This window comes from Alosa pseudoharengus, unplaced genomic scaffold (assembly GCF_046254945.1).
Source record: "Alosa pseudoharengus isolate Yale_2024_CS ecotype anadromous, Long Island Sound unplaced genomic scaffold, YU_APseudo_1.1 YU_APseudo_1.1_scf_4, whole genome shotgun sequence".
In the NCBI taxonomy this organism is placed as follows: Eukaryota; Metazoa; Chordata; class Actinopteri; order Clupeiformes; family Clupeidae; genus Alosa; species Alosa pseudoharengus.
Genome location: NW_027468774.1, coordinates 41,733,546 through 41,757,324, shown reverse-complemented (window position 1 = coordinate 41,757,324; position 23,779 = coordinate 41,733,546). Strand labels below are relative to the sequence as shown.

The 23,779-nt window shown below is 46.3% G+C and overlaps 1 protein-coding gene across 1 annotated transcript in view; it reads left to right on the top strand.

Moving 5' to 3' along the window:
• Positions 1-1,782: 1,782 nt before the first annotated feature.
• pde4a (phosphodiesterase 4A, cAMP-specific) overlaps positions 1,783-23,779 on the top strand; it is a 54,863-nt gene continuing 32,866 nt past the window's right edge. Inside the window, exon 1 of the mRNA XM_076266359.1 lies at positions 1,783-2,193. Within this exon, the coding sequence (XP_076122474.1) occupies positions 1,898-2,193 (296 nt within the window). The 5' untranslated portion in view covers positions 1,783-1,897. The remainder of the gene's footprint in view (positions 2,194-23,779) is intronic.

Genomic DNA, 23,779 nt, shown 5'->3' with positions numbered 1-23,779 from the left:
AGCATAGCTCTACACTTAACAGTCTTGTTTCACCTTGACCCCACCTGACCTTTTGAAGATGTAGCCTACTGTCTGTCATAATCTACATTTGCCTTTGGTAAGAAATAGGCTACACATGATCTCAAATGTGTCATACACTCAAACTTTCATGACAGACTTACCAACATTTGGTAATACATGGTAACATCTCTGCAGTATACAGGAATAATATTTGAAGGTAAATAAATGGGTAAACCTGTGACTTCATAGCTGTCTAACAGCTATGGACAGAGATGCAATCCTATAAGTTGCATCGATGCACCACTGTCTGGTAGCCTAAATGAGCCCACTACCAAAATCTCCCCGCCAGTTTAATATCATTCACCAATATAGAATTGAACTGTCTTTTCTATAACTCTCTGATAGGTTTGTAATCATAAATTCCTTTTTTTTTTTAATCGTCAGTCTCTAAAATACTTGACAGGTTTTCAACCCAAATTCTGTAATATCCAATTAATGATGAAAGCGCTAAGGAAAATCAAAGTGACAGCGCACATCAGGAGAAAATACTGCGGCAACTAGAAGGGACCTTGGACAACAAAAGTCGGTTCTTTGAATTGCATTAAGATTTGTCTTTTTACCACTGACTTTATTTCGGATCCAGTCTTAGTGAGAGGAGATGTATACGTTTAAGCATGCTTAAGCATATGTTAATGTGTTTGGTTAGCTAATAACAGTACGCTCGATTTTCTATTTATTTTTTGCATTAACCTTAAGCCGTGGCCAACAGTTAGGGTGTACGTTGAAAGGCTACCGAGACAGTGCTTACTTTAAAGATAAGAAGCATACCACAGGGTTCAGTTCGTTGGGGTCCAGTGAGAGTGTGTGAACCTGCACTTAATACGTGGGAGAGAAAAAGAGAGCTAGAAGAGGAAAGAGAGAGAATCAGAGAGAGAGAGAGAGAGAGAAAGAGAGAGGGGTTTTTATTTCTAGTGCCACAACCTCAGTTGGAAAAAGAAGGACGGCTTGTTCGAATGATAAGTGGAGCGATTTTTCAGTAACTGCTTCGTGTTAGGAATGTATTGGAGCTTCAATCCAAGAAACCCAAAAGAGAGGGGCAAGAGGAAGAGTCGTGCGGTTTTACGAAGCTGGATCAACAACGAAACCAGGGGCAAGATGTTCTCTTGGATACATTTCTCCATATGTTGATACCAGACTTAAGTGGACTACTGATGGAGGCGCAAGGTGAATCCCTGGTCACCGAACGCGAGTTTCTGTCGCTGTAGTTCCATATGCACGATCGCGGCCAAATTGGAGAGTTGTATGGCTCCGGTTGGTAACGGGGTGATTATAAGCGAGGTTTGACAGACATGTGCCGTTGGGAGCAGCAATAATACTCCGCGTCGCACAAGGACCAGAGCTAGCGATCTGGGAATCTGCAATAAGGGATTGATTAAAGCAATAAACTGTGCTGAAAAGAAGTGAATCAATGCGCCATGGACGACGAGGCGAAAAACTTCAGGAGGTTCTGCGCTGGTGAGAGTCTCTCATTAAATGGCATGAGAATATTTCAGTGATTCGCGAGGTCCACAGATGATATTCTTTTCTTATTTTTTCAATAATATAACTTTTAATGGTCACCAGAGCACAATGAAACACAAGCTAGAGCGCAGACCGTTGACGGACATTTGTACACTGTGATCAGTTTAAAAGTCATTTATTTTCGTCGTTACAACAAATACATATGTTGGACTGCACAAGATTGCCATGTTCAGATGTGTTACTTAGTCGAGGACAAAGACAGTTATGGACAGAGAAATTATTTTTTTCAGAATAACGAACACACAGCCATATTGCACCCTTTGACTATAGTCAATACACTCACTGTTTTAGTTAAAGGGATCTTTTGATTTGCACTATGATGGAACCACCACATTGCTCGAAGAAGAGCTTGTCTCTGTCACTACCAGTACCTCGCGAGGGACAGGCAACCCTCAAGCCCCCGCAACATCTCTGGAGGCAGCCACGGACCCCCATCAAAATTAAACACCGTGGATACTCCGACACTGACCGGCATCACCACCGGCAAATTGAGCGCTCCAATGCAATGGACACGAGCGATCGACCGGGGCTTAAGAAGTCTCGAATGTCCTGGCCCTCGTCTTTCCACGGTACTACAAGCACCTCCATCGGAAATTGCGTGGGAAATAAACGGTAAAGTAGAAAGTTATGTGACACTTCCCGTTGACCGTGGTGTGTTGTAATTAAACAAAGGTAATCTGAAAGCAGGCCCAAACTGTTTGGAAAATCTATGATTTCGGTGGTAAGGGTTAACAGCTGTGAAGTGCTTTGTTTAGTGAGGCGGGACGCGTGGGTTTCTTGGTGATGATGCGTTATGCGTAACTGCTCGCCGTGTTTGGACATTGCAGCGTGGATGACTCCGAAGCGCTTAAAGTCTGACAAGTAGCTTATCTTACCACCCACTCTCAAGCAGCAATAAATACAAATATAGTGTTCAACGCCATTTTTCTGTCAACGTTGAACAAATAGCGTTGATAAAAGCAAGATAATGTAGTCTGCAAGCTTAAAATGGTTTCAAAGGTCTAGTGGGTGCTTTGGTGCGTGAGCGTCTCTGGCATAATGTTTGATGTGCGTGTTTCAGGTCCTACAACTGATCATTTCCTACGGCTTTATGAAACCAGTGAGATCATGTGTATCTCACCGAAGGCTTATTTTATGACGCTGGAAAAATTTACCACATTCTAAGCCTTTGGTAATGAAAAGTAAAGTACTCATTTTTCCATCGACCATGTCACTGTAAGCACACCTTTGTGCTTTGAATAAGAAATAACAAGTAACATCTCACATATAGTCAAACTTGAAAGACCTTCTAACACTGCATGTCACTTTATGTGCCACTGAGAAAACAGAGTTATGCTTTATCCACACACAGCAGTAGACTGTATTGTCTTTTTTTAAAGCCAGGTCATGTTCAAAACAGATTTATGGAAAAGACAGTGGTAAATCACAGTGCACGTCTCCTCTCATTTATACTGCGGCACTAAAGCTGCTGTCGCTGCCACTATTGCTGCCACCACTGCTGCTGCCGTGGAAAAGAGATACAAATCTGTGTGTGTGTGTGTGTGTGTGTGTGTGTGTGTGTGTGTGCATGTGCATGTGTGTGTGCATAGCTGTGGCAAACAGGATGATTATTACTGTAACAAGCGAGTCCTGTGAGTGCAATTGGTCTCTGGGGAGGCTGGATGCCCGGGCTTGGCTTGTGTCCTGTCAGGGCTTTTTCCTGGTGTGCACCGGGGCCACAGACGGGCCGCGCGGCAGGCTCCTGGGAGCTCGGCCAGCTCGGGGCTGATGGGATTCAGGAGTCTGATTTGTATTCTAGTCCTCCGGACACGCTCCCAGCCAGTCCGTGCATTAGTGCTACGGCACCGACTCTGGCTTCTGTGCTCCCACTGAGAACATATAGAGGCTCAAAGGGGAGATGTAGTGTGTGTGTGTGTGTGTGTGTGTGTGTGTGTGTGTGTGTGTGTGTGTGTGTGTGTGTGTGTGTGTGTGTGTGAGCGTGAGCGTGAGCAAGTGCACGCGTGTTTCAGTGTTTTCATATATGTGTGTGTGTGTGTGTGTGTGTGTGAAAGAGAGGGTGTCCTAATCGCATGTGTGTGTATGTGTGAGTGTATGTTTGTGTGTGTATGTGGTGTGTGCTTGTAAATATGAGTGTGTTTGTGATGAGTGGAAAGAAGTGGCAGTGTAATGGTATAATGTGCAATTAGTCAATCCTCTCCGCTGATTCCCCTCACTCTCTCCCTTTTTTCTCCCTCCCTCATTCTCTCCGCAAAGATGCTATCATTAGTGTTCCCAGTCCGCAGGCGGTGTAGGTCTCTCTATGTGTGTTGATTCAACCATTTACTTTCAGATTTCTCACATCTTTCTTCTATATGTCTTATATGTGAAGTGTTCATGTGTGTGTGTGTGTGTGTGTGTGTGTGTGTGTGTGTGTGTGTGTTTGGTAAATGTGTGCTCGTGTACTTGCTCATAGTGTGTTTCTGTGGCTCCGGGGTAGTGAGTTCGAGTGGGCTCGAGATGATAATAAGGTTTGTTGCAACCCTGCTCAGAAAGCAGGGAAGGAGAGGAGTGAGGAGGAGGCTTGGGGAGAGATATGTGTGTACAGAGGCGGAGGATGTTTAGTGTTTGACATAGTGGGGACCAAACAGGGGGGGTGTACGTTTTTGTTTTGGGTGTGTGTGTGTGTGTGGGGTGGGGGCTGTGTGTGGGGGGGGGGATGTGTCAACAATGAGATAATGTGATGTGCAAAACCATAATAAAGGCTACCATTGGAACTTGATCATGCGTCATCCATGCATTAACTTTGAAATAGAATTATTATAAGGAAATGTAATGAACGTTTGTCAAATTGTTCTGCTCGGGAGCTTAGCAGTGCAAAGAAACTAGACCTACAGTTTTTCCATTTGTCAGATATATCAAGAGAAAAATATGCATTTGCAATAATTTTTTTAAGCAAAACGCTTCAGGATAATATTTCTTGGATAATCAATACTTAAATAAGTTAGCCTAAAACGAAATAAGATTATCAAAACAATGGCACTTTGAGACAAGATAGATAATTTATTTGTCAACATTAGCTTGAAGTTAGCTTGAATATTAGCTTGATAGTCTGTGAATAGGACTGCCCCAGTGTCCAAGTGAACTTACCTTATTTAATCAGGTGTAGTGGTAAAAAAGAGGTGGGTAAGCAATAAATTCTGTGAGCGGACCACAATACGGTCACTGGTAAGGTGGACCACGGCATACTGGCGTATATGTATTAGAGCCAGGTTGAGTGAATGGGCCAAAGATTTGCGGCAGAGCAGCAAAATGAAAACAAGTCATGGGAGAATAAGTTAAGTTAAGTTATTAAGTTAAAATAGGCGTCCTTCTATAATTATCTAGCTGGTTCGCGGTTGCAGTGTGGTTTGAGCCTTGCCTGAGGCATGGATATGATGGAGGCAGTATGGCTGCTGTAACCTATTAACATGGGCGCTGAATGAAAAACAATCCCCCAAATTATTGGCCAATTTATCGTTTGTCGGTTTTTGAAATCCTCAAATATCAAAGTCGCAATTGGTCAAAAATCTCATATCGGGTTCTAATGTGTATCCGGACCTCGTTGATATAGGTTACCAAGTGTACCAAGGGTATCACTGGGTGGTCCCTCATAGGCCGCACAATCACTATTCAATTACTACATTAATCTAAGTTCATTGTTAAAAATACTCCAGAAGGAATAATTATGGTTGAATTTTTTAAATCACAATAAAGAGAGATTTTTTTTAAAGGTGCTCTAAGCGATGTTGGGTAACGTCACTTCTGTTGACGTTCAAACAAAACAGAAAGCTAGCTCGCTACTCCCTCCCCCTCCCTCCTGTGCAACTGAAACTCTCCTAAATGTGCATCTCGTCTGTGATTGGCTTTAACGGTTTGTTGTTTTTATGGTCCAGGGCCCACTTCCCCGATAACGACGGAGACACGCTCTTAAGAGGGTTTTCTACGATTCATCTTACGATCGTTCGTTTGGTTTTTCCGACTGTTTCCCGAACATGCTCGTAGCGTGAACGCGCGTGCACTGCTCTTAAGATGCTCTTAAGGGGAGCTGTCCACGTTAATAGTTCTGAAATATCCTCTGATTTGACGGTGATGTCAGGTGACTGCACGTCACAGCTAGGCCTACCATTTAAACTTCGGATCAACACATTAATTCACATCAATACGAAAATAGAAACACTTTGACATCTGCATGTAAGCATCCCAAGTAGGTTATATACCACACAGAGACATAAATAATTGTAATTATTTTAAGATTAGATTGTTGCACCATGCAATAATTTTTCGCGGTGTCACTTAAGAACACGTTTGAAGATAAGAAAGAAGTCGAGTAAGAAAGAAAGGAAATGTGTAGGCTTAGATTTTGATGCAGTAGGCTACAGACTAAACCACATGTTGCTTTCTCTGCTTTTTATCTCATAGGCCTAATAAAATATTAACTTAGCAAAGATAATGTCAAACTATTCTGGCAACGTCTCGTTTCATAACTTGATTGCATTTTTGTCTGCTTTTCATCACATTATTATGACCATTAAATGTAGGCTATTTTGCACGCTAAAATCTGATTCATCACAGGTAAACACAATCAAGAATGGGAACGTAAATTGGATTATGTATTCTAAGTTGTAATTCCTCTGTATGTCCTGTTGGTGACCTCAGTGAGAAGTACTGTTAAGACGTTCTTAGCCGGTAACGAGTACTCTGGAGCACTCGTAGATCTACGAGTGTTTTCACGACGCTCTTAAAGGACAATTCCGGCGCAAAATGAACCTAGGGGTTAATAACACATGTGTACCGAGTTCGACCGTTCACTGGGATTTGTTTTCATGCTAGTCGAATGTGACCAGTTTTATTGCAAACCGCTTATTAGCGTTTAACGCTAGCCTTCGGGGCACACGTACAGTAGAAAGAAATCGCTATTTCTATACCACTAACAAGGCTCAAAATAGCACCACACTTACACAGTAGCATAATGAGGGTCTCTACATGTGAACCGAAGCATTAAGAACTTTGTAAGTGTAACGTTACAGGCAGTTTATTAAAAAGAAACACATTACCGTTCACGTCTGGTTCACATATACAGGCAGGCGATGTGAACCAGACGTCAACGGTAATGTGTTTCTTTTTAATAAACTGCCTGTACACTTACAAAGTTCTCAATGCTTCGGTTTACATGTAGAGACCCTCATTATGCTACTGTGTAAGTGTGGTGCTATTTTGAGCCTTGTTAGTGGTATAGAAATAGCGATTTCTTTCTACTGTACGTGTGCCCCGAAGGCTAGCGTTAAACGCTAGTAAGCGGTTTGCAATAAAACTGGTCACTTTCGACTAGCATGAAAACAAATCCCAGCGAACAGTCGAACTCGGTACACATGTGTTATTAACCCCTAGGTTCATTTTGCGCCGGAATTGTCCTTTAAGCTACGATGGTTTCGGGAAACAGTCAGCAAATCTTAAGACGTTCGTAAGAGGGACTTTACGACGCTCTTAGGCTTAAGATGCTTTCGGGGATGTGGGCCCAGGCTGGACCAGGTTGTTTTTGTTGCCTTGGAGCCTGGGCTGTCCACAGAGACCGTGTTACAGTGTATTCAGGGCACAGGCAGCTAGCGGATGGTGAGGTGATATTTGCAGTATGTGACAAAAAAAGGTTTAGCTTAGAAACCGCGTAACATCGCTTAGAGTAGAAGTCAGTATGAAAGAATGGCCTAATCTCCATAAAGAGTAAGAAATATTAAATATTACAGACAGACTATAATGAATTAATAGCAATACCACTGAAATAATTTATTTAGGATGCATTCGGTGAGTAGGAGTCCAGTCTGAATGCTATAGCCTACCTACACCTTTAAGTTAAATTAATCTAATACTATATCCAACTCTACTACATTCCTCTTTGCTCCTGTAGGCTCGTGTGGGGGGAGAGAGAGAGTGTGTATGTGTGTGAGAAAGAGTGTGTGTGTGTGTGTGTGTGTGTATATGTGAATTTGTAATAGAGGAAGAGGAGGGGCAGACTGTGGTCTTACACAGTTGCGCAAGTGTTATTTCTATCCGTTTCATTTGTTAGGGCGATGTTCTGCCAGCTCCACGCTGACAGCTAAAGAAAGAGGAAGAGTGAAGCTACAGCCCAGCCCCTGCACTGCTTTCCTCTCTTCCCCTCTCCTCATCTTCTCTCCTCTCTTCTTCCCCTCTCCTCTTCCCTCTCTTCCCCTCTATTCTCCTCTCCTCTCTTCCCCCCTCCTCTTCCCCTCTCTTCTCCTCTCCTCTCTTCCCCTATCCTCTCCTCTCTTCCTCCCTCCTCTCATCTCCTCTCATCTCTTCTCTTCTTTTTCTCTTCTGTGCTCTCATCTCCTTTACTTTCCTTTCCTCTCTATTGGTCTTCTCTTCTCTCCTTTTCTCTCCTCTGCTCTGGCTATTTCAGTAACTGCTGTGGAGCCTGCTGCTGCTTTTCCTGTGTCATCTGCTGTCCCGTTTAGTGCAAGTCCATTGTTCCACACTGAACTTTTTGACCATTATTAGGGCGTCATCGTGTATCTAACTAACTAACTAACTAACTGTGTTAAACTAAGTAAGTGTGCAAGTAGGCGGTTTGAGATACTTGTTCGATAAAAAATTAATGGCAAATGCCCTGTTTACTAGAGGCTGGGTGGTATAGGAACACCTTCCACACGGAAGAAGATAAGAAATCTATTTTTCTCTCTCTTTTTTTCTGGCTGCGCCCAGGCCACTGGCCTTGGTTTCTCAAACCGCCCCAGTGTTGCTGCAGATGGGGATGTAGAAACTTCCTCTGAGGTTGTGGCTTGCCATCAAGCAAGCTTTGTGGAAATGTGCAACTGTGCCATTCAAAAACGTATAGAAAAAGATTTGAAAATGTATGGTTAGAATATTAATCTTCCAAAAACTATCTCCGATCCTTAAATTCAAGGCCATTGTGATGTATGACTATGTTATGACTGCACTGGCTGGTGTTGTTGTTGACATATCTGCACAGGCTCAGACTAGCACGACTAACTTTTGTAGCAGCATCTGGTTGGTAAATATCATTTAAAAAAAGAGCTATCCTCATACTTATTTTGGTGCTTGTCTGACATGTTGATGGTAGCCCACTCCCCCAGCAAATTATACGGTGAGTTTGTATGAATGTTATCACGTCCCATGGCCCATTGCACTCTGGGAGCTTTCCACTAAGGAAAGAATGACCGCTGAACAGAATAACAGCTCAGCCTGCAGTTCTGTTGCTATGGTTACTTGTTTTGTGGATGTGTAAAGTAGATACATTTTGCCCAAAAAGGCAAAGGGAAGTCTGGCTCCCTGATGTGTGGTGTGTTGATTGAATATGTACCAGTAAACATATTTGTTGTTTTCCATCAGGGCTGATTTGCCAGTGCTTGTCTAACGCCACCACAGTAATGAGTGAGTTGCCGTTTGTTCTTTTTGTGTTTGCAGAAATCAGGTTGTGTCTTTCTCTTCAAACAGAGATCAAGGTTTCTCCTCTTCGCTCTCTCACTCTCTCTCTGGAGCTGTCTTATCCTACTTCTACTTTTTTCCCTCCCTCTCTCACGCCTACTTCTCTACGTTCTGCCTTTCCACATGGATAAAGACTGGGGAGCTCTTTTGGCCACTGATTTGCTGGCTGCCAGGCTCGTTAAGCTGGTAATTAGAACCTGTCATTAATTACCTTAACAGCTGCACCATGTGGTTCACACTTACTGTAGTGTGCATACTGCAGGGTGGGTACATACTTCACAAATCCACTCACAATCCACACTTGGGAATTCAGAGCATGCTGAAATACAAAGAGGGAAAAAAAAGTCTGTTGTTTCTTCCCAGATGCCTTCATTTCACCATACCTTTGTGCCATGCTGGTATGTACGCCTGTTATTGTATTGGACATTTTCAGGTCCTGCAACGCCACAAAAGGCTGTCTACATTTCCATGGTGTTTGATGACTTCTCGCACCCTCATGCTTTTACGCTGACAGAATAATGTTGAAAAATATAATTGAAATGCAGGGTAAAAGGGAGTAGCAGAGTAATGAGGGAGGTTCAGTGTATCAAACTATACGCACATTTATAGACACTCTTGCAGTTTACAGGGTGGGAACCAGATTAAATGTGTTATCTTAGAGGCCCTCATAACAGAACATGTTTAATTGGTTTAAACCACTTTTTGTATGTATTGCTTTGTTTTAAAGAGGTTTGTATATGTATGTTTATTTGTATGATTTTGTTCCCACAGAAAAGCACAATTCAGAATTAGATCTAACCTATTTTTCCTAAATCCCCATAAGAGAAATAAGGAGCAATACGAATAGATTGAAAAGACAAAAGGGTAATTGAGATAATAAATTGCGCTTAAATTGGACTTGGGCAGAGACATGAGCAGGGCTATTTCTCGGCTGAGAACCTAAGTCCAATGTAAGGGGGCTCAAGAGAAACTGGTGAGATCTTTTATGTTACATTATATTATGTGTTTCCACTGAGGTTTCAGTAGTAAGTGCTAGTTAAATGCCTTGTCTGACAATGTTGAGCACTGTGATGCTTTTTCACTTCTGATTTGGCCTTGGGAAATGGTGGCTGGCTGAAGCAACACGTAGCTGCACATGCTCAGCGTTGGCTTTCTCATACGCTCCCATCTACCTGTTTCCTTGTGTCTCTCTTGAACATCCTTTGCCTTCTCCGTATTCAGTCCATGGACATACTGTATTATTATGATCACATGCTGCGTGTGTCAGTTTGACTGATTCCTTAGTCTCTCTCATCCCCAATGTGGAAAAAAAAGATCTATAGCTATTTTGCAATAAACCCCAGGCTTTATCTAGCACTCAATCACATTGCTTGTGATTCTGTCTTCTCGCCCATTTCCAGACATCAGTGTCACTCCGCGTCTCGATTTGATACACAGTCACTCTCTGACAAGCCTCTCGCTCTCTCTCTCTCTCTCTCTCTCTCGCTCTCACTCTCTCTCCCTATTCGGTCTCTCTCTAGTAATAACAAAGTCCATTTGATGCTTTGTCCACAGTAATTACTAACTTCGATCTTGACAATTCTCAATCTTCCTGCTGGTGCGTTATCTTCAGTTTTTCTTCTCTCTCTTGCCTATTGACTGTGTACCTCTTTCCTCTCCACTGTCCTCTCTCTCTCTCTCTCTCTCTTTCTCTCTCTCTGACTCTCCTGCTACCTCTCGCTCTCCATTGTGTGGGCCTGTTTTTTCACCCCGGTCCCTGAAGCCTCTCGGATTCTCTCAGATATTTCTGCTCGTACTTACCGCTGTGTTAATCACATGGCTGGATCTATCATTTCTTCCCACTCTCACACTCTTGTCCTCTGAGATCATCCTTCCCCCCATCTTCATCTCTCTCTCTCTCTCTTCCTCTCTCACGCTATCTCACATTCATGAATCTCAATACCCCCGCTACCCCTCACCCTCCCTTCTCAATCTCCCCTCCCGTCTTGGTGAACTGCCCACCGTTAAACATTGTGCAGTCGCTTATTACTTCTCCTGGCCCCCTGAAGGCACACCTCTATAAATTATACAGCTGCCTCCCACAATGCCTCTCTCTTTCCCACCCCCTCTGTCCCCATCCCTCCACTGCTCAGTGGCTTAGGAAGGTACACTAGCTGATAAGTCACCGCCACCGAGAGCCTGGCCCCCTCTTGTTGAGATATTCTCACTCAAGCTCACACATGCTACGGCTAAGCTTAATAAACAAGGTCATTCCAGACCTGCCGCATTGTGAAGTGGCATTCGCGGGCACAGCCAGGAAAGGTGACTGACTCAGCCGAGAGAGAGGAGAGGAGGTTGGCTGCTTCGTGCGGAAGAACTTCTTTTCCAGAGAGCGGAACCTGCGGACAATGCGGTTTAGCGAAATGCAAGAGAAGGAAAAAAAAAAAAAAAACGGTCGTAAGCTGGCGTGAAAAATTGGCAGAAGGTAATTAATTTGGGCCATCCTGCCGGTGCGGACGGAGCGAGGTGGCACTATGTGGCCCTGGGAGGGCCAGGTGCCAGGGCCTCACTGTGGTGGGCCATTGTCAGTGATCAGTGAGGCTGTTTCCCAGTATCAGCAGGCTATTAAACATGGCTGATGAGCCATTGCTGGAGCCATTCTTTTTTGGGACTCGTAAATGACTGTAATGACTCTGGAGGACCATCAACTGATGCCGATCGATGTCTCTCCAAACTATCGCCAATTGAGGATGTGTCTATGATACTCGCAGGATGCCAGTTATGTGTGTGTATGTGTGTATGCGCTGTGTGTGTGCATTGTGTGTGTGAGTGTGTGTGTATTGTGTGTGTGTGTGTGTGTGTGAGAGTGTGTGTATGTGTGTGTGTGTGAGTGTGTGTGTATTGTGTGTGTGTGTGTGTGTGTGAGAGTGTGTGAGAGTGTGTGTATGTGTGTGTGTGTCTGAAACCCCAGGCCCGCAGAGGAGGCCTTGCAGAGGCGTGAATAGCTCTGCTGCTCCTGCTGTGGCAACAGAGAGAAAAGACATGGTGTGTGTGTGTGTGTGTGTGTGTGTGTGTGTGTGCGTGCATGTGTCATCCCTGCACTAGCCCCCCCCCCCATGCATCCCCTCTGATACGAACACTAGCCCGATGATTCCATTCTCACCTGGAGATGACGAGCTCCGAGGTGAGATCTGAAAGTAATTGTGGTGAATAATTACTTAATATTAATCTTAGACTGGCAAACTTCAGGAAAAAACTCAGGAATCAGGTTTATTCTGTTACAAGCAGAGAGGGTACAAAAAAATGGTCTATGGTCTATGTAGCCTAGGCCTGTAGCCAACCTCTCCCTCTCTTCAGTTCTCCATCCTTCTAATCTTAGTCTTAGTCAAACATTGCAGTTTAGATACTTTTGTATGGGTTAAACAAAGGAAAAAAAATGGCGGCAAAACAATCCCACGTGATTGGTTCTCCACTTGGACACGAGAGGGACGCGGGACAGATGTCAACACGGCTCCTCGCAGAGCCACCGAACTCACGGCGCGGCCAGCACCTGGGGCGACACCTTGGGGACGGCTCCCTGGGAGAGAGACTGAGAGGGGAGACAGCACAGGGCATTTAGGCGAAGAAGGACAGAGAGGGAGAGAGAGAGAGAGAGGAGGAAAGAAGCAGAGGAATAAACAGATCTGGAAGTGCTAGATAGTAGAGAGATAGAGGGGGCTGGGGGCGGGGGGGGAGGTGCTCCCTCTTGCTGATCGAGATAGATATCCGCCACGAAAACCTCATTGCTTGTCAAAAAATGCTGGCCGCCTATGCTAGTGTTGTATATGAGGCAGCATTTCCAGCCGTCCGGCATGAAATATAACCTCCCCTTGGGATTACACCGCCAACACCATCCCCACCACCCCTCCCCCCACCCCCACCAGCAGCTCTCCTCCAAACCCCTGGCTGAGGCCCAGACCTGCAGCCCACTGGATAATTATGCGAGAGAGGCGGCCCTGTTGACAGGGGAAGGACAGATGGCTATAATATCAGCAGAATGTGGCGCCGGGCGGCATACGGCGCCTGCTCAGCACTCACCACGCCACGCACCCTGCCATGCCGCGGTACACACACACACACACACACACACCCACACACGCACCCTGCCATGCCGCGGTACACACACACTCACACACACACACGCACCCTGCCATGCCGCGGTACACACACACTCACACACACGCATGTGCACGCACACTCACACATGTACACTTACACGCGCGCACACACACACACACACACACACGCACCCTGCCATGCCGTGGTACACACGCATGCGCACGCACACTCACACACACGCACACACACACACTCACACGTGCGCACACACACACACACGCATGCGCACGCACACGCACACACTCATACACGCGTGCACACACACACACGCATGCGCACGCACATACACACACACTCACACAAACACACTCTGCCCATTTTAATTCCTCTGTCTTTAATTTGCTTTCATCATTCTCATGTCCCATATTTTACTTTAACCGCCATTTGATTGTCCCTCTCTGCCTCTCTCAGAGCCATGGCTGGCAAAAACAGAGCGTCATGTGAGGCCCTCACTTTTATTGCAGTGTCAATATAATTTAGATTTCCCACTTGCATCTCACAGACTTAATCTTCATCATTTCATAATGTGTGTGTGTTTGTGTGCGTGTGCGTGTGCATCTGTGTTGTGTGTGTGTGTGTGTGTGTGTGTGTCCATGCTTATAAGATCAAGGGAGAGCAAAAGGAAGGAATTTTGATGGGTGTATGTTGCTCATGTAAGTGTGAGTGTGTGTGTGTGTGTGTGTGTGTGTGTGTGTGAGAGAGAGATAGAGAGAGAGAGAGAGAGAGAGAGAGAGAGACAGAGAGACAGAGAGTGGCTCTCCCGGGATTGACCATGGTCTGGTTGGACGAACTGGACTGGAAACCGCTGCCTCTGACTCACTCGAATTACGTAACCAGCAGACAAACAGCAATTTGTTGAGCGAAAAAAATAGACTCAGCGATGGTACCAGGAATTGCTGAGGGACGCCTTTGGGTCCTGCGCTTGCATCTTCATGAACCACAGGACATTTTTCTGACACTTGTACTGATAGCACCCCCCCCCCATTTATATTTTCTGACACACGAACAGGAGAATAAACAGCCCCAGGACCAGCAGCCAGGGCACTTAAGAGTGTTTACATTATGGATGAGGTGCTTTTGTAGCCCCTGACGTATGGCCACCTGATAAAGGGCATGCAGGGATGGAGCGTGTTACCAGTAATGGATACTGCTGGCTGGCCCATTGGGAAACTAAGCCATTTATTGAGCTTTTGACCTCCACCGGATCGAAGTGAGAACAAAGCCCGTCTCCTTTGATCTTTGTGAGCGGCTCATGCCAGTAACATGGGCATGTCACGGCCATCAGCCGTGCTGTTTTAAGGATATGAAAAAAACCCTATCTCCTTTTTACTCTCATACTCTTTCCCTCTCTCGATTCTCTGTCTCCTTTTTCCTCTCTATTTCTGTCTCTCCCTCTCTTCCCCCTCTTCTCTCTCTCTCTCTCTCTCTGCCTCTCTCCTGGAGTATCGTGACTAACCTCGGCCCATCTCTGGCTGCTTTCACCAGCAGTGTGCAACGCTCCGGTGCACTTTGAGTGACAGCTGAAGCCGGTCATCTGCAAAAAGGCAGCAGTCATCTGTACTGCGGAGGAGAGCGGCCTCAGATAATGTGCACAGATACACACAGTCTGCTGCAGTCTGTAGCTCATTTATCAACGGCAATACTGAGTTTGTCTGATCCTTATCGTCGGTCTGTATTACTTGTGGGTCTGATCGCAAGTTATACAGCCATTGCAGTCGTTCTGTTATTGCGTGCACATGCAGCCAGTCTCCATTTGCATTTTGACATTGCTTACATAGTTGTTGCACGAAACAAACAAAATAAACAACCCTTTGTAAACTAGTGGCATTATTGTCATGAAATGTGATGTTGACAGGCAGCTTTCATTCTTTCTCTTCCTCATCTCCCATCTTCCCTCCATCTCTCCCTCTTTTTCCACTCCCTCTTCTCTCTCTCTCTTCTCTATCTCTCTTTCTCTCTATCACCCTCTCTCTCGCCCTCTATTGCTCACCCCGCCCCCTCTCCTTCTGCTGCTGAGATGCTTATCGCCGGTGACAGATGAGGGCACTTGTCGTCGTCTGTGTTAAGACCCTGTCTGCTCCACTCGGAAGCTGGGGCTCCAGCCACGGCCCCTTTGTAAGGGCAGACAGGTGGCTCGAGGACAGCCGAGGTGAGAGAAGGAGGTAAAGAGGGGAACCCACAAAACAGAGAGAGCGAAAGAGAGAAAAGAGAGATTGAGAGAGAGAGAGAGAGAGAGAGAGGAATAGAGGGCAAGGGGAGTGAGTGTATTTGGCATGGCACTCCCAGCACACGTCGTGCTCAGAGGACATGGCATGGCGCAGCGCGGCTACCCCTCGGGCCAGTGGACCAACAACCTCACGTTCGTGGTCAAACCTACCCCCCCCCCCCTCGCCCGCCCACCACTCCTGTGCCCGCCACCATTGGCCGCGGCGTCCTGTCACTCACGGTGGGCCAGCTGCGGCGGTGGTGTCCGCGGCCGTGTCAGCGGTGCCAGGCACTGGAGCGTACGTGTGGGCCAGCCCTGCGCTCAGCCCGCGTGCTATAAATAGGCGGCGAAGAGGCCCGAGGCGCTGACTGTAATGAGATTAAACCCGAGCGGCACTCGGCTTCCAGTGTGTGTGCAGGGAGCGCTTCCTCTCCTCGCCTTCCTCCCTCCGCTTCCCAGGGTGCAGTGCAAGAGAGAGAGATGGAGAGAGACAGAGAGAGAGAAAGATGGAGAGAGATAGAGCCTGGCCCTTGTGGTTGCATGCAAAGCCATGTGTGCATCTTTAGACGTGTTTGTGTACTGATGTGTGTTTTGTGTGCATCTTTGTGCATGTGTACGTGTGTGTTCGATGTGTTTGTGTGTATCTACAGTATGTGTATGCGGGGCTGTGTTTGTGTGTATCTATGTGTATGCAGGGTTGTGTTTATGTGTGTGTGTGCGTGTGTATTTTGACACGTGTGCATGTGCAGATATGTCTGTGTGTCTATATAAGTCTGAATTATGCAGAATTGTTTATTTCCTCCCCACTGCTGGATCCATGTTATGCTGTTTTGCACCCCTTCAGGCACTACTGTCATAGGCTGATGATGATGATGTGTGTGTGTGTGTGTGTGTGTGTGTGTGTGTGTGTGTGTGTGTGTGTGTGTGTGTGTGTGTGTGTGTGTGTGTGTGTGTGTGTTTGTGTGTGTGTGTGCGTATGTGAGGGATAGAGAGAGTGCATGTACATTCAGAGAAACTGGAACTGAGAAACTGGAACTTGTCACCGGAACAGTTTGTTTACCGACTGTACCTATCGTTTACGATAACAGTGCATTTGAATTTGTCATTGGGGATCATGGGGAGAAAGGAGAGGAAGGAAAGAGGCGCGGGGGGTGGGGGGTGGTGGGGGTACCCGTTCTTTGGCACTGGGTGAGGGGTGGCACCACGTGACCGGGCTTTTTGCTTTCTCTAAATTACAAGCTGCCAACTGATACCCTCGGCAGGGTTTGGCATTGGCTCGTTGCTCGGTTGCGAGCGTATGTGTGTGTGAGCATGTCCTCGTAATGTGTGAGCGTTATTGCAAAATCTGCATGAGACCAGGGACACAGAGTGGGAGACATCCAGTCTGTTTTGCCACACTGCTGATTCATAGGCTCTCTCCGCAGTGGCTCCTGTGAGGTGTTCAAGCCCGTTACTAGAAGCCCTGCTTTTAAACAACGCCCCCCCCCCCCACCACACACACACACACACCTCACGGCCCTTCACGTGCCACTTTCTTACCCTATCATACCACTCCTGGTTCTCCAGATATAGTTCATCTCTTGCTAATGTTGTGCCTGACTGCCTTCCTGCCAATGGTGCCTCTTTGAAATATGACATCTGTCAGCATTAATGTTGCACACGACTGGGCTTCATCATAGATCCATCCACCTGGTAACGAGCAGAAAATCACAACAATGTGTGTGTGTGTTAGTGTGTATGTGTGTGTATGAATATCAGCTTCCGAACACTGCAGAGACGGATGCCACACCAGTGAAAATGGATACCAAGTCTCGGCATGAGATAATATCAGTTTTGTTGCGGAATTACCAGAGCAGTCCCCATGGTAGTGCTAACCCAGGAGCTAAACCTCTGAAATAATACGCAGAGCTAATGGCCGATGCAGATGATTCTTGGAGAATTTCTAGCCTTGCTCAGAGCTGCCTGTTGGCTCCCAGGGAAAAAATGCTTGAAGGCCTCGAAAAGCAGAGCAAAATCGACAAAGACACTTGATCCATGTGGTACATTTGAAAGGCTAGTCTCTGAACAGCAACCACTTCTGAATACAAAAAACATACAGAAACAGATATCACAACATACTGTACTGTGTCTGGAGACAACCATGGAGGTTGTGGTATGTGTGGCATGAGATGGATTAGCATTCTTCATGTGTTTCAATGGTGAAAAACATTCAAAACACCAATAGAAGACCTCATGAAGTTGAAGTTCAAAGTGGCAGTGCCAAAGACCTCAATAGTCCCACCCCTCCTCCGAGAAAGCTTCGTTTCTGGAAGAAAGCTTCTCTTTCATTTATCCAATCGACATCTGGAAAAAATTGTATAAGAGTTTTTGACCATGCCTTAACATATAATTTCGAGTAAAAAAACAAAAATAAAATAAAAATAGTCAAAGGTACAAGACTGTGTGCTACATATTTTCAAACATTGTATTTCTTACAAACATTTTATTTCTTACAACATTCGAACATTGGCAGCCTAACAATAGCTTAACATGTTTCTATTTTAATCTCAAACAAGAAGATGACTAAATTCCTTCTGTTTCCATTGAGTAAATTCAACTTTCAACTTTTTCGAACGGCCACACATTGGTTGTGACAGCCTCGGTAGCCATCTTGATTCCAGCGAGCAACGAGCCAACAGCCGCTTTTGCACATTAGGATTTTGGGTAGTGTAATACTTTTCTGTTCAATCGTGAATAAAACCTTTTTTCCTCAAAACAAGGTTCATGCCCCATTAACTTTTGGCGTCTATATGAGCATACAATCGCTTAGTCATGTCATAGCTGGTTTTAAGTCTATTATGGACTGTTACGATTTTACGGCTTATACTCCAACTGTTAAGGGAGAAATTGTATTGAATTCTTACTTTCGGAATCAGCTGTGGGCGGGACTGTTGAGGTCTATTTAGACTGATAAAGATGCCTAAAGTTGTGGTGGCTTTAAGGAGGAGAGTCAGTTTAGCCTACATTGACTAAAATTCAGTCCAGTTGTCCACAAACATTGCTCTCTTGCCATGATGTCACATGCTCATGAGACTACTAAACTCCTGGCTGTGTAAAAGCGCTGCCTTAGAAAACGGGCCAAGCAGCAGGTTTCTGTACAGCAACGGAGAAAAAAAAGGCTAACAAGTCCCCAAGCTCCACAGCAGAGGCCTCAAGCGCTTGTAGCCAGTCTGTAACACGACATGGATATCAAGGCAGTGAGGCATGTAGAGTTTAATGTAATTTATCCTTTATGAAGATTATGATGGACAGAACAGATAATGACACAATCAGCTCTGTTTTAAAGCCCTCAAGGGTTAGGGGTTGGGGGACTGAGCTTCATTCACCATAGGGATGAAAGAACCCGCACACATAATCTATACTCCTTTTCCCAGCTAATTGCTACTTTTGCTTGTATTATCTGCTAGGATAATCACCCCACTCTTCAGCTATTGTTCCCTTATTAATCTGCTAGTCCTCTGTGAACACCTTGTAATACCTTTTCAGTTATTTGTGAGCCCACTCTTAATCTCAGAGCCCATCATCCTGTATCAACCCTGTGCTTAGCAACCCTGCTTATTAGCTTCCAGACCTCTTGCAAAAACATAACTTGCAATAAAATGTTTTGTTTTTTTTATAGCCTGAACAGGGTGTGTTGGATGAAAGGATTTAGGGCTGCATTGTTGAGGTCTGTCATCTCTCAGAAAGAGAAGCACAATTGCATTCTGCCTGAGCTTCCCTGGTATCCTACCTGCTGTCTTCATCTGAATGGATACAGTTTAGCGTCTGTAATGTGTGCATAATGTTTCTGCCATTCGTATCTGCGCATCTCACACATTTGGTGTGGCTAATTGATTGCTGACGGCATTCATTTATGAATTTATATCATTTGTTAACTGGCTAATGAAGCTGTACTAAGGAAAATAGAGGAGATAGATTAGATTTGAAACTTTGCGTATGCTAGAAATATAATGTACATAGCATTATATAATACAGAAATGAGAGGAGACACAGATATGTATCAACCTGTCTATTCATCCAGATAGACAGATAGATAGGTAGGAGGGTAGAGATAGATAGATAGATACATAGAAAGCTAGTTAGATAGATAGATAGATAGATAGATAGATAGATGGCAGAGGGCTACAGTGACACAAAGGTAGCTCTTGATGACTCACTCTCGTTCCCTATCTCTTTCTCTCTTCCTCTCTCTCTTTCTCTCTCTCTCTCTCTCTCTCTCTCTTTCCCCAGTCTGGATTAAAATAACAGAGCTTTGGCAGCCTCAGTCTGCAGAGAGGGAGTTACGCTTTCCATCTAAGAGACAGGGCGCGCGGCTAAAAATACTGGTTCTTGTGTGGGCTGCGCACAGTGGATTGGGCCAGGGCTGCAGCGTGGTGCACAACATTAAAAGAGCCTCCGCTGATGTACGTGCGCGCCGGCTTCTGCAAGCACATGCCGAGCAGGTGTGGAGCGGAGAGATCAAAATGGAGAGAGAGAGAGAAGAGCGTGAGCAGCACGTCAGCCTCCCTGACTTCTGTTCGCCCGTTTGCAGGAACGCCGACGTCACACCAAAACGATGAAGGGGGAAGACATTTGCGTCACCACGCTCCACATGCGTCCTTGCGAAACTTGCCTGTGTGTGTGTGTAGTCCAAGGTTATACTTGGAGCATTCATGCATACCACTTATAAATGTCTCCAGGATGCGTGTTTCTGCTTTCCTTTGTGTATACTTAGCTCTCAAATGCCTATTAGAGTGCCTAGAAATCAGGGTGGGAAATGAAGTTCAATTGATTTTTATTAACAGGTCAATATAGCCCTATTGCATTACTAAATGGAATTTCTCAGCAAGCTCCGACATGTACTTTCAGATCACTGCTCAGTCAATACAGAGCTCATGGCAATTCAGCCGTTACTTTTTGGAAGCGCTCCGACTGCTGCACGTCTGCTGCTGCACCACTGGAGGAGACGAAGACGATCTCTGATGGAGGCATCGTGTGTCGCCCCATCTGTCTGCCCACTGAGGCGACTCCCGTATCAGTCCATCCATCTGGGCCACCGCACCTCTCCCCCTCTCTCTCTCCCCTCTCTTTCACTTTCTCGTATTTTGTCTTTCTGTTTGTCTGTTTGTCTGCATCTCTCTCTCTCTCCCATCTCTCCGGCTCCCACAGCTCCTCTCCTGCAAAACAGGAGCTAAAAAGCTCCTGTTATATCAAACATTTTATTTTCATTTATCTATTTATTTATCCAGGATACAATATATCTTCTGCCAGGGAGTCCTGGCCATCTACATTGGCAAAGGAGAAAAGATGGTAGAGACCCCCAAAAGCCCCTCCAAATCCCCTCATGTCAATCCCTTATGTTAAATAAGGGGCGTAAAATACCCTGATAAACAGACACTCCCAAAATGTGCATTCTTCACATACACAGAGATGTGTTAAGGTCCTAAAGCTTCACTAAACAGAACAAGGGGCAAATTAAAACTACTGATATAAACAAATGAAGAAAAGAGTGACATCTTCCTCCTCGTCCTCCTCCTCCTCCTTTCGGTGTCTAAGGGAGCGGTAGCTCCGAGAGGGGTTGTGCGTGTCTGCGAGGGAAGGCACCGCTGCTCATTAAAAACAAACACTTGTGCGGGAGCTCCCCCTGACACCCCGATGCACCAAAGCGTGTTAACACTGTGCACTCACAGGAAACGCCTCTTTAAACAACTCTTATTTATGTCTTTGGTCATATTTTCTTTGTGTGTATTTTTTTCTCCCCAGTGTGAAGTGTCTCCCTGGTTGTGGCAGGGTAATTTCCATGGGTGGAGTGTTGAGGTGGTTTGTGTGTGATTGGTGGTGGAGTGTTGAGGTGGTGTGTGTGTGTGTGTGTGTGTGTGGGAGGAGGGGGGGAATAGGTGTGGGTGTATTTGGCAGGTACCTAAGGGCACCCTAGAGGTACCCTCTTCTCTAGGATGGCCTGTGTGTGTGTGTGTGCGCGTGTATGTGTGTGTGTGCGTGTGTGTTGAGCTGTGTTGTGTGTGCTGACAGATAATTATACAGGTTGCAGTGGTAAATCGATACTCACTGACACACTGATCCAGCCCAGCTAGTAGCACTAAGTGAAAGGCTCAAAAAGAGAGAGAAAGAGAAACAGAGCAAGAGCTAGCGAGCGAGAGAGAGAAAGAGTGAATGGCTGTGTGATGATGGATGAGGTTCAGCATTGAGGACTGAGCATATGGCTCCTGTCAGGGGCCAGGGCAGCCATTAGAGATGTCTGGAGAGAGAAAACCCCTCCGAGGTTCCACTCACCCATCGACTGGCATAAACATGTCGTCTGTCTGAAGCCGATTCGTGACGTGGTATTTGAGGGCGAACGGCGTGCGAGTAAATAAAAAATGACAGATCGTATTTATAGCAACGCACGGGGAAGAATTCTTGTGTGGAGACAAGGCTGGGGAAATGTAAGAGTAATGCAAGCTGAAGTCTGTCCCTAGTGGGTCTGTGCAAACGCGCGGAGGAACACAGTGAAATACGTAGGATTAATCACCTGGGACCAAAAATACTATTTCTCTGCTCAAACTCAGCCCAGGAGGCCCAGATAGGCTAAGGGCCAGCCCTTGAACCAAGAGTTCTATGTGAATTTCCGGAATGTTCTTCTAAGCTGTCAGATACTTAGTTGGACGAAACCGGTTTCTCCACCAAATCAGAATGGCGTAGCCCAGGGACACTCAGTCTTCAATCCACGTTCTGCATGTTATCATCATTCCCTGTACTGCATCCTTGGCCAAACTCATCAGCAGAGCTTGTGTTCCGGTTTAACACACCTGATGTAGTTCATTAGTTCATCAAGGCCTTTGGTAATTACACTGACATCAATCGGGTGGTTTGGAAGAGGGATCGATAGAAGATTTACAATACAGCGGGGAGTGTCGTGTTGGAGACAAGAGAAGCACTGAGAGTGCCTGACAAACCACGTCCCTTTCTCCTCCCAATCCTGCTTCCTTGATCCAGCACAGCAAGACGCACCGAGGCTGAAGAAGAGAGAGAGAGAGAGAGAGAGAGAGAGAGAGACAGAGAGAAAAAAAATGAGAGAGAGAGGGGGAGAGTGGCTTTGAAATGGTTGCGGCACAACATCTGTCCCTCTCTCCGTGCACATCATCTGCGTCCGTCCTCCCTGTGTAAAAGCACAGCTAATTAACTGCACTTGATTAGCTCAATGCTAACCTCCGTTACGAGCTACGACTGCCATTACCAAACCCAGGCAGGTGTGTCACGCAGTCAGATGGAAAATGGAAAAGCCTGCAGAGTGCAGAGCCAGAAGGAGGAAAGGCCCCAAGAGCTACACTGAGACCCACCGCCCCCGCCCTCTCCCAGGGCCAGCCGACAGATGTGTGCTGACTGGACGCCCTCCCCGAGCACGTCCACACGACCAGCTGCTCCTGGCACCGAGGCACGTACTGCATACCTGCCTGGCTTAATGGTTCAGCTGTAGGCATACGGATGGCGTCTTGCTCCAGGTCCCCCTCTGCGTAACTTTCCCCAGCAGAGGGGATGATGGAGGAGTGGGCGAGCCTAATAGGCTATGGCACTCATATAAAGCCGCGCTGCTCCCCATGGGCTTCTGACTCAGATGATTGTGTGCAGATTTCTGTGGTGTACTGAGTGTCCCTGCTAAGCCTCATCCTGAAAGGCAGACACTAGGGATCCTGTGTATGTGTGTGTGTGTGTGTGTGGGGAGGGGGGGGGAGGCGAGTATGTGTGTGTGTGTGTATGTGTGTATGTGTGTATAAATATGTGTGTGTGTGTTTTATGTACTGTATTTGTGCATGTACTTGTGTGTATGTGTGTATGAATAGTTGTGCGTTTGTGTTCCCGGACCCCGTGAATGGAGTCTCTGGCACTGTTTGCAGGATAATCTGCCATAATCCCTGAGAGTGCCATCTATCTGACCACAGCGTCGCAGGGGACAGTGGAGGAAAACCACACCGCCCACCCGACCACCCCAAATCTCCCAGTGCCGCGCTCTCTTTCCACCGCACTGTTCAGTGGGCTTCCACTGGACAGCTCTGCCGCACTCCTCCAAGAGTTCCCTTGTGCCGGGGCCAGAGTCTTAGTCTCACCCAGGGTCCCACGCAGGACAGGGCACAGTGCCCAGGTGGCACCCTCCTAGGCCTGGTCACTCATCTGAGAGCGAATGTGAGGGATTAAGTGTGCACGCGGAGGGGACTGTGCCAACCTGCCTGCCTGGCGCTCTGCCTGTGTGGGGGGATGGGTGGCTGGAGCTGGTGGCTGGAGGGCAGCGTTGAGTGCCGTGGGCATCGTGGGTGCTGGATGTGGCAAGGCTGTGGCAAGGCTGCACGGTAGGGGTTGGGCAGT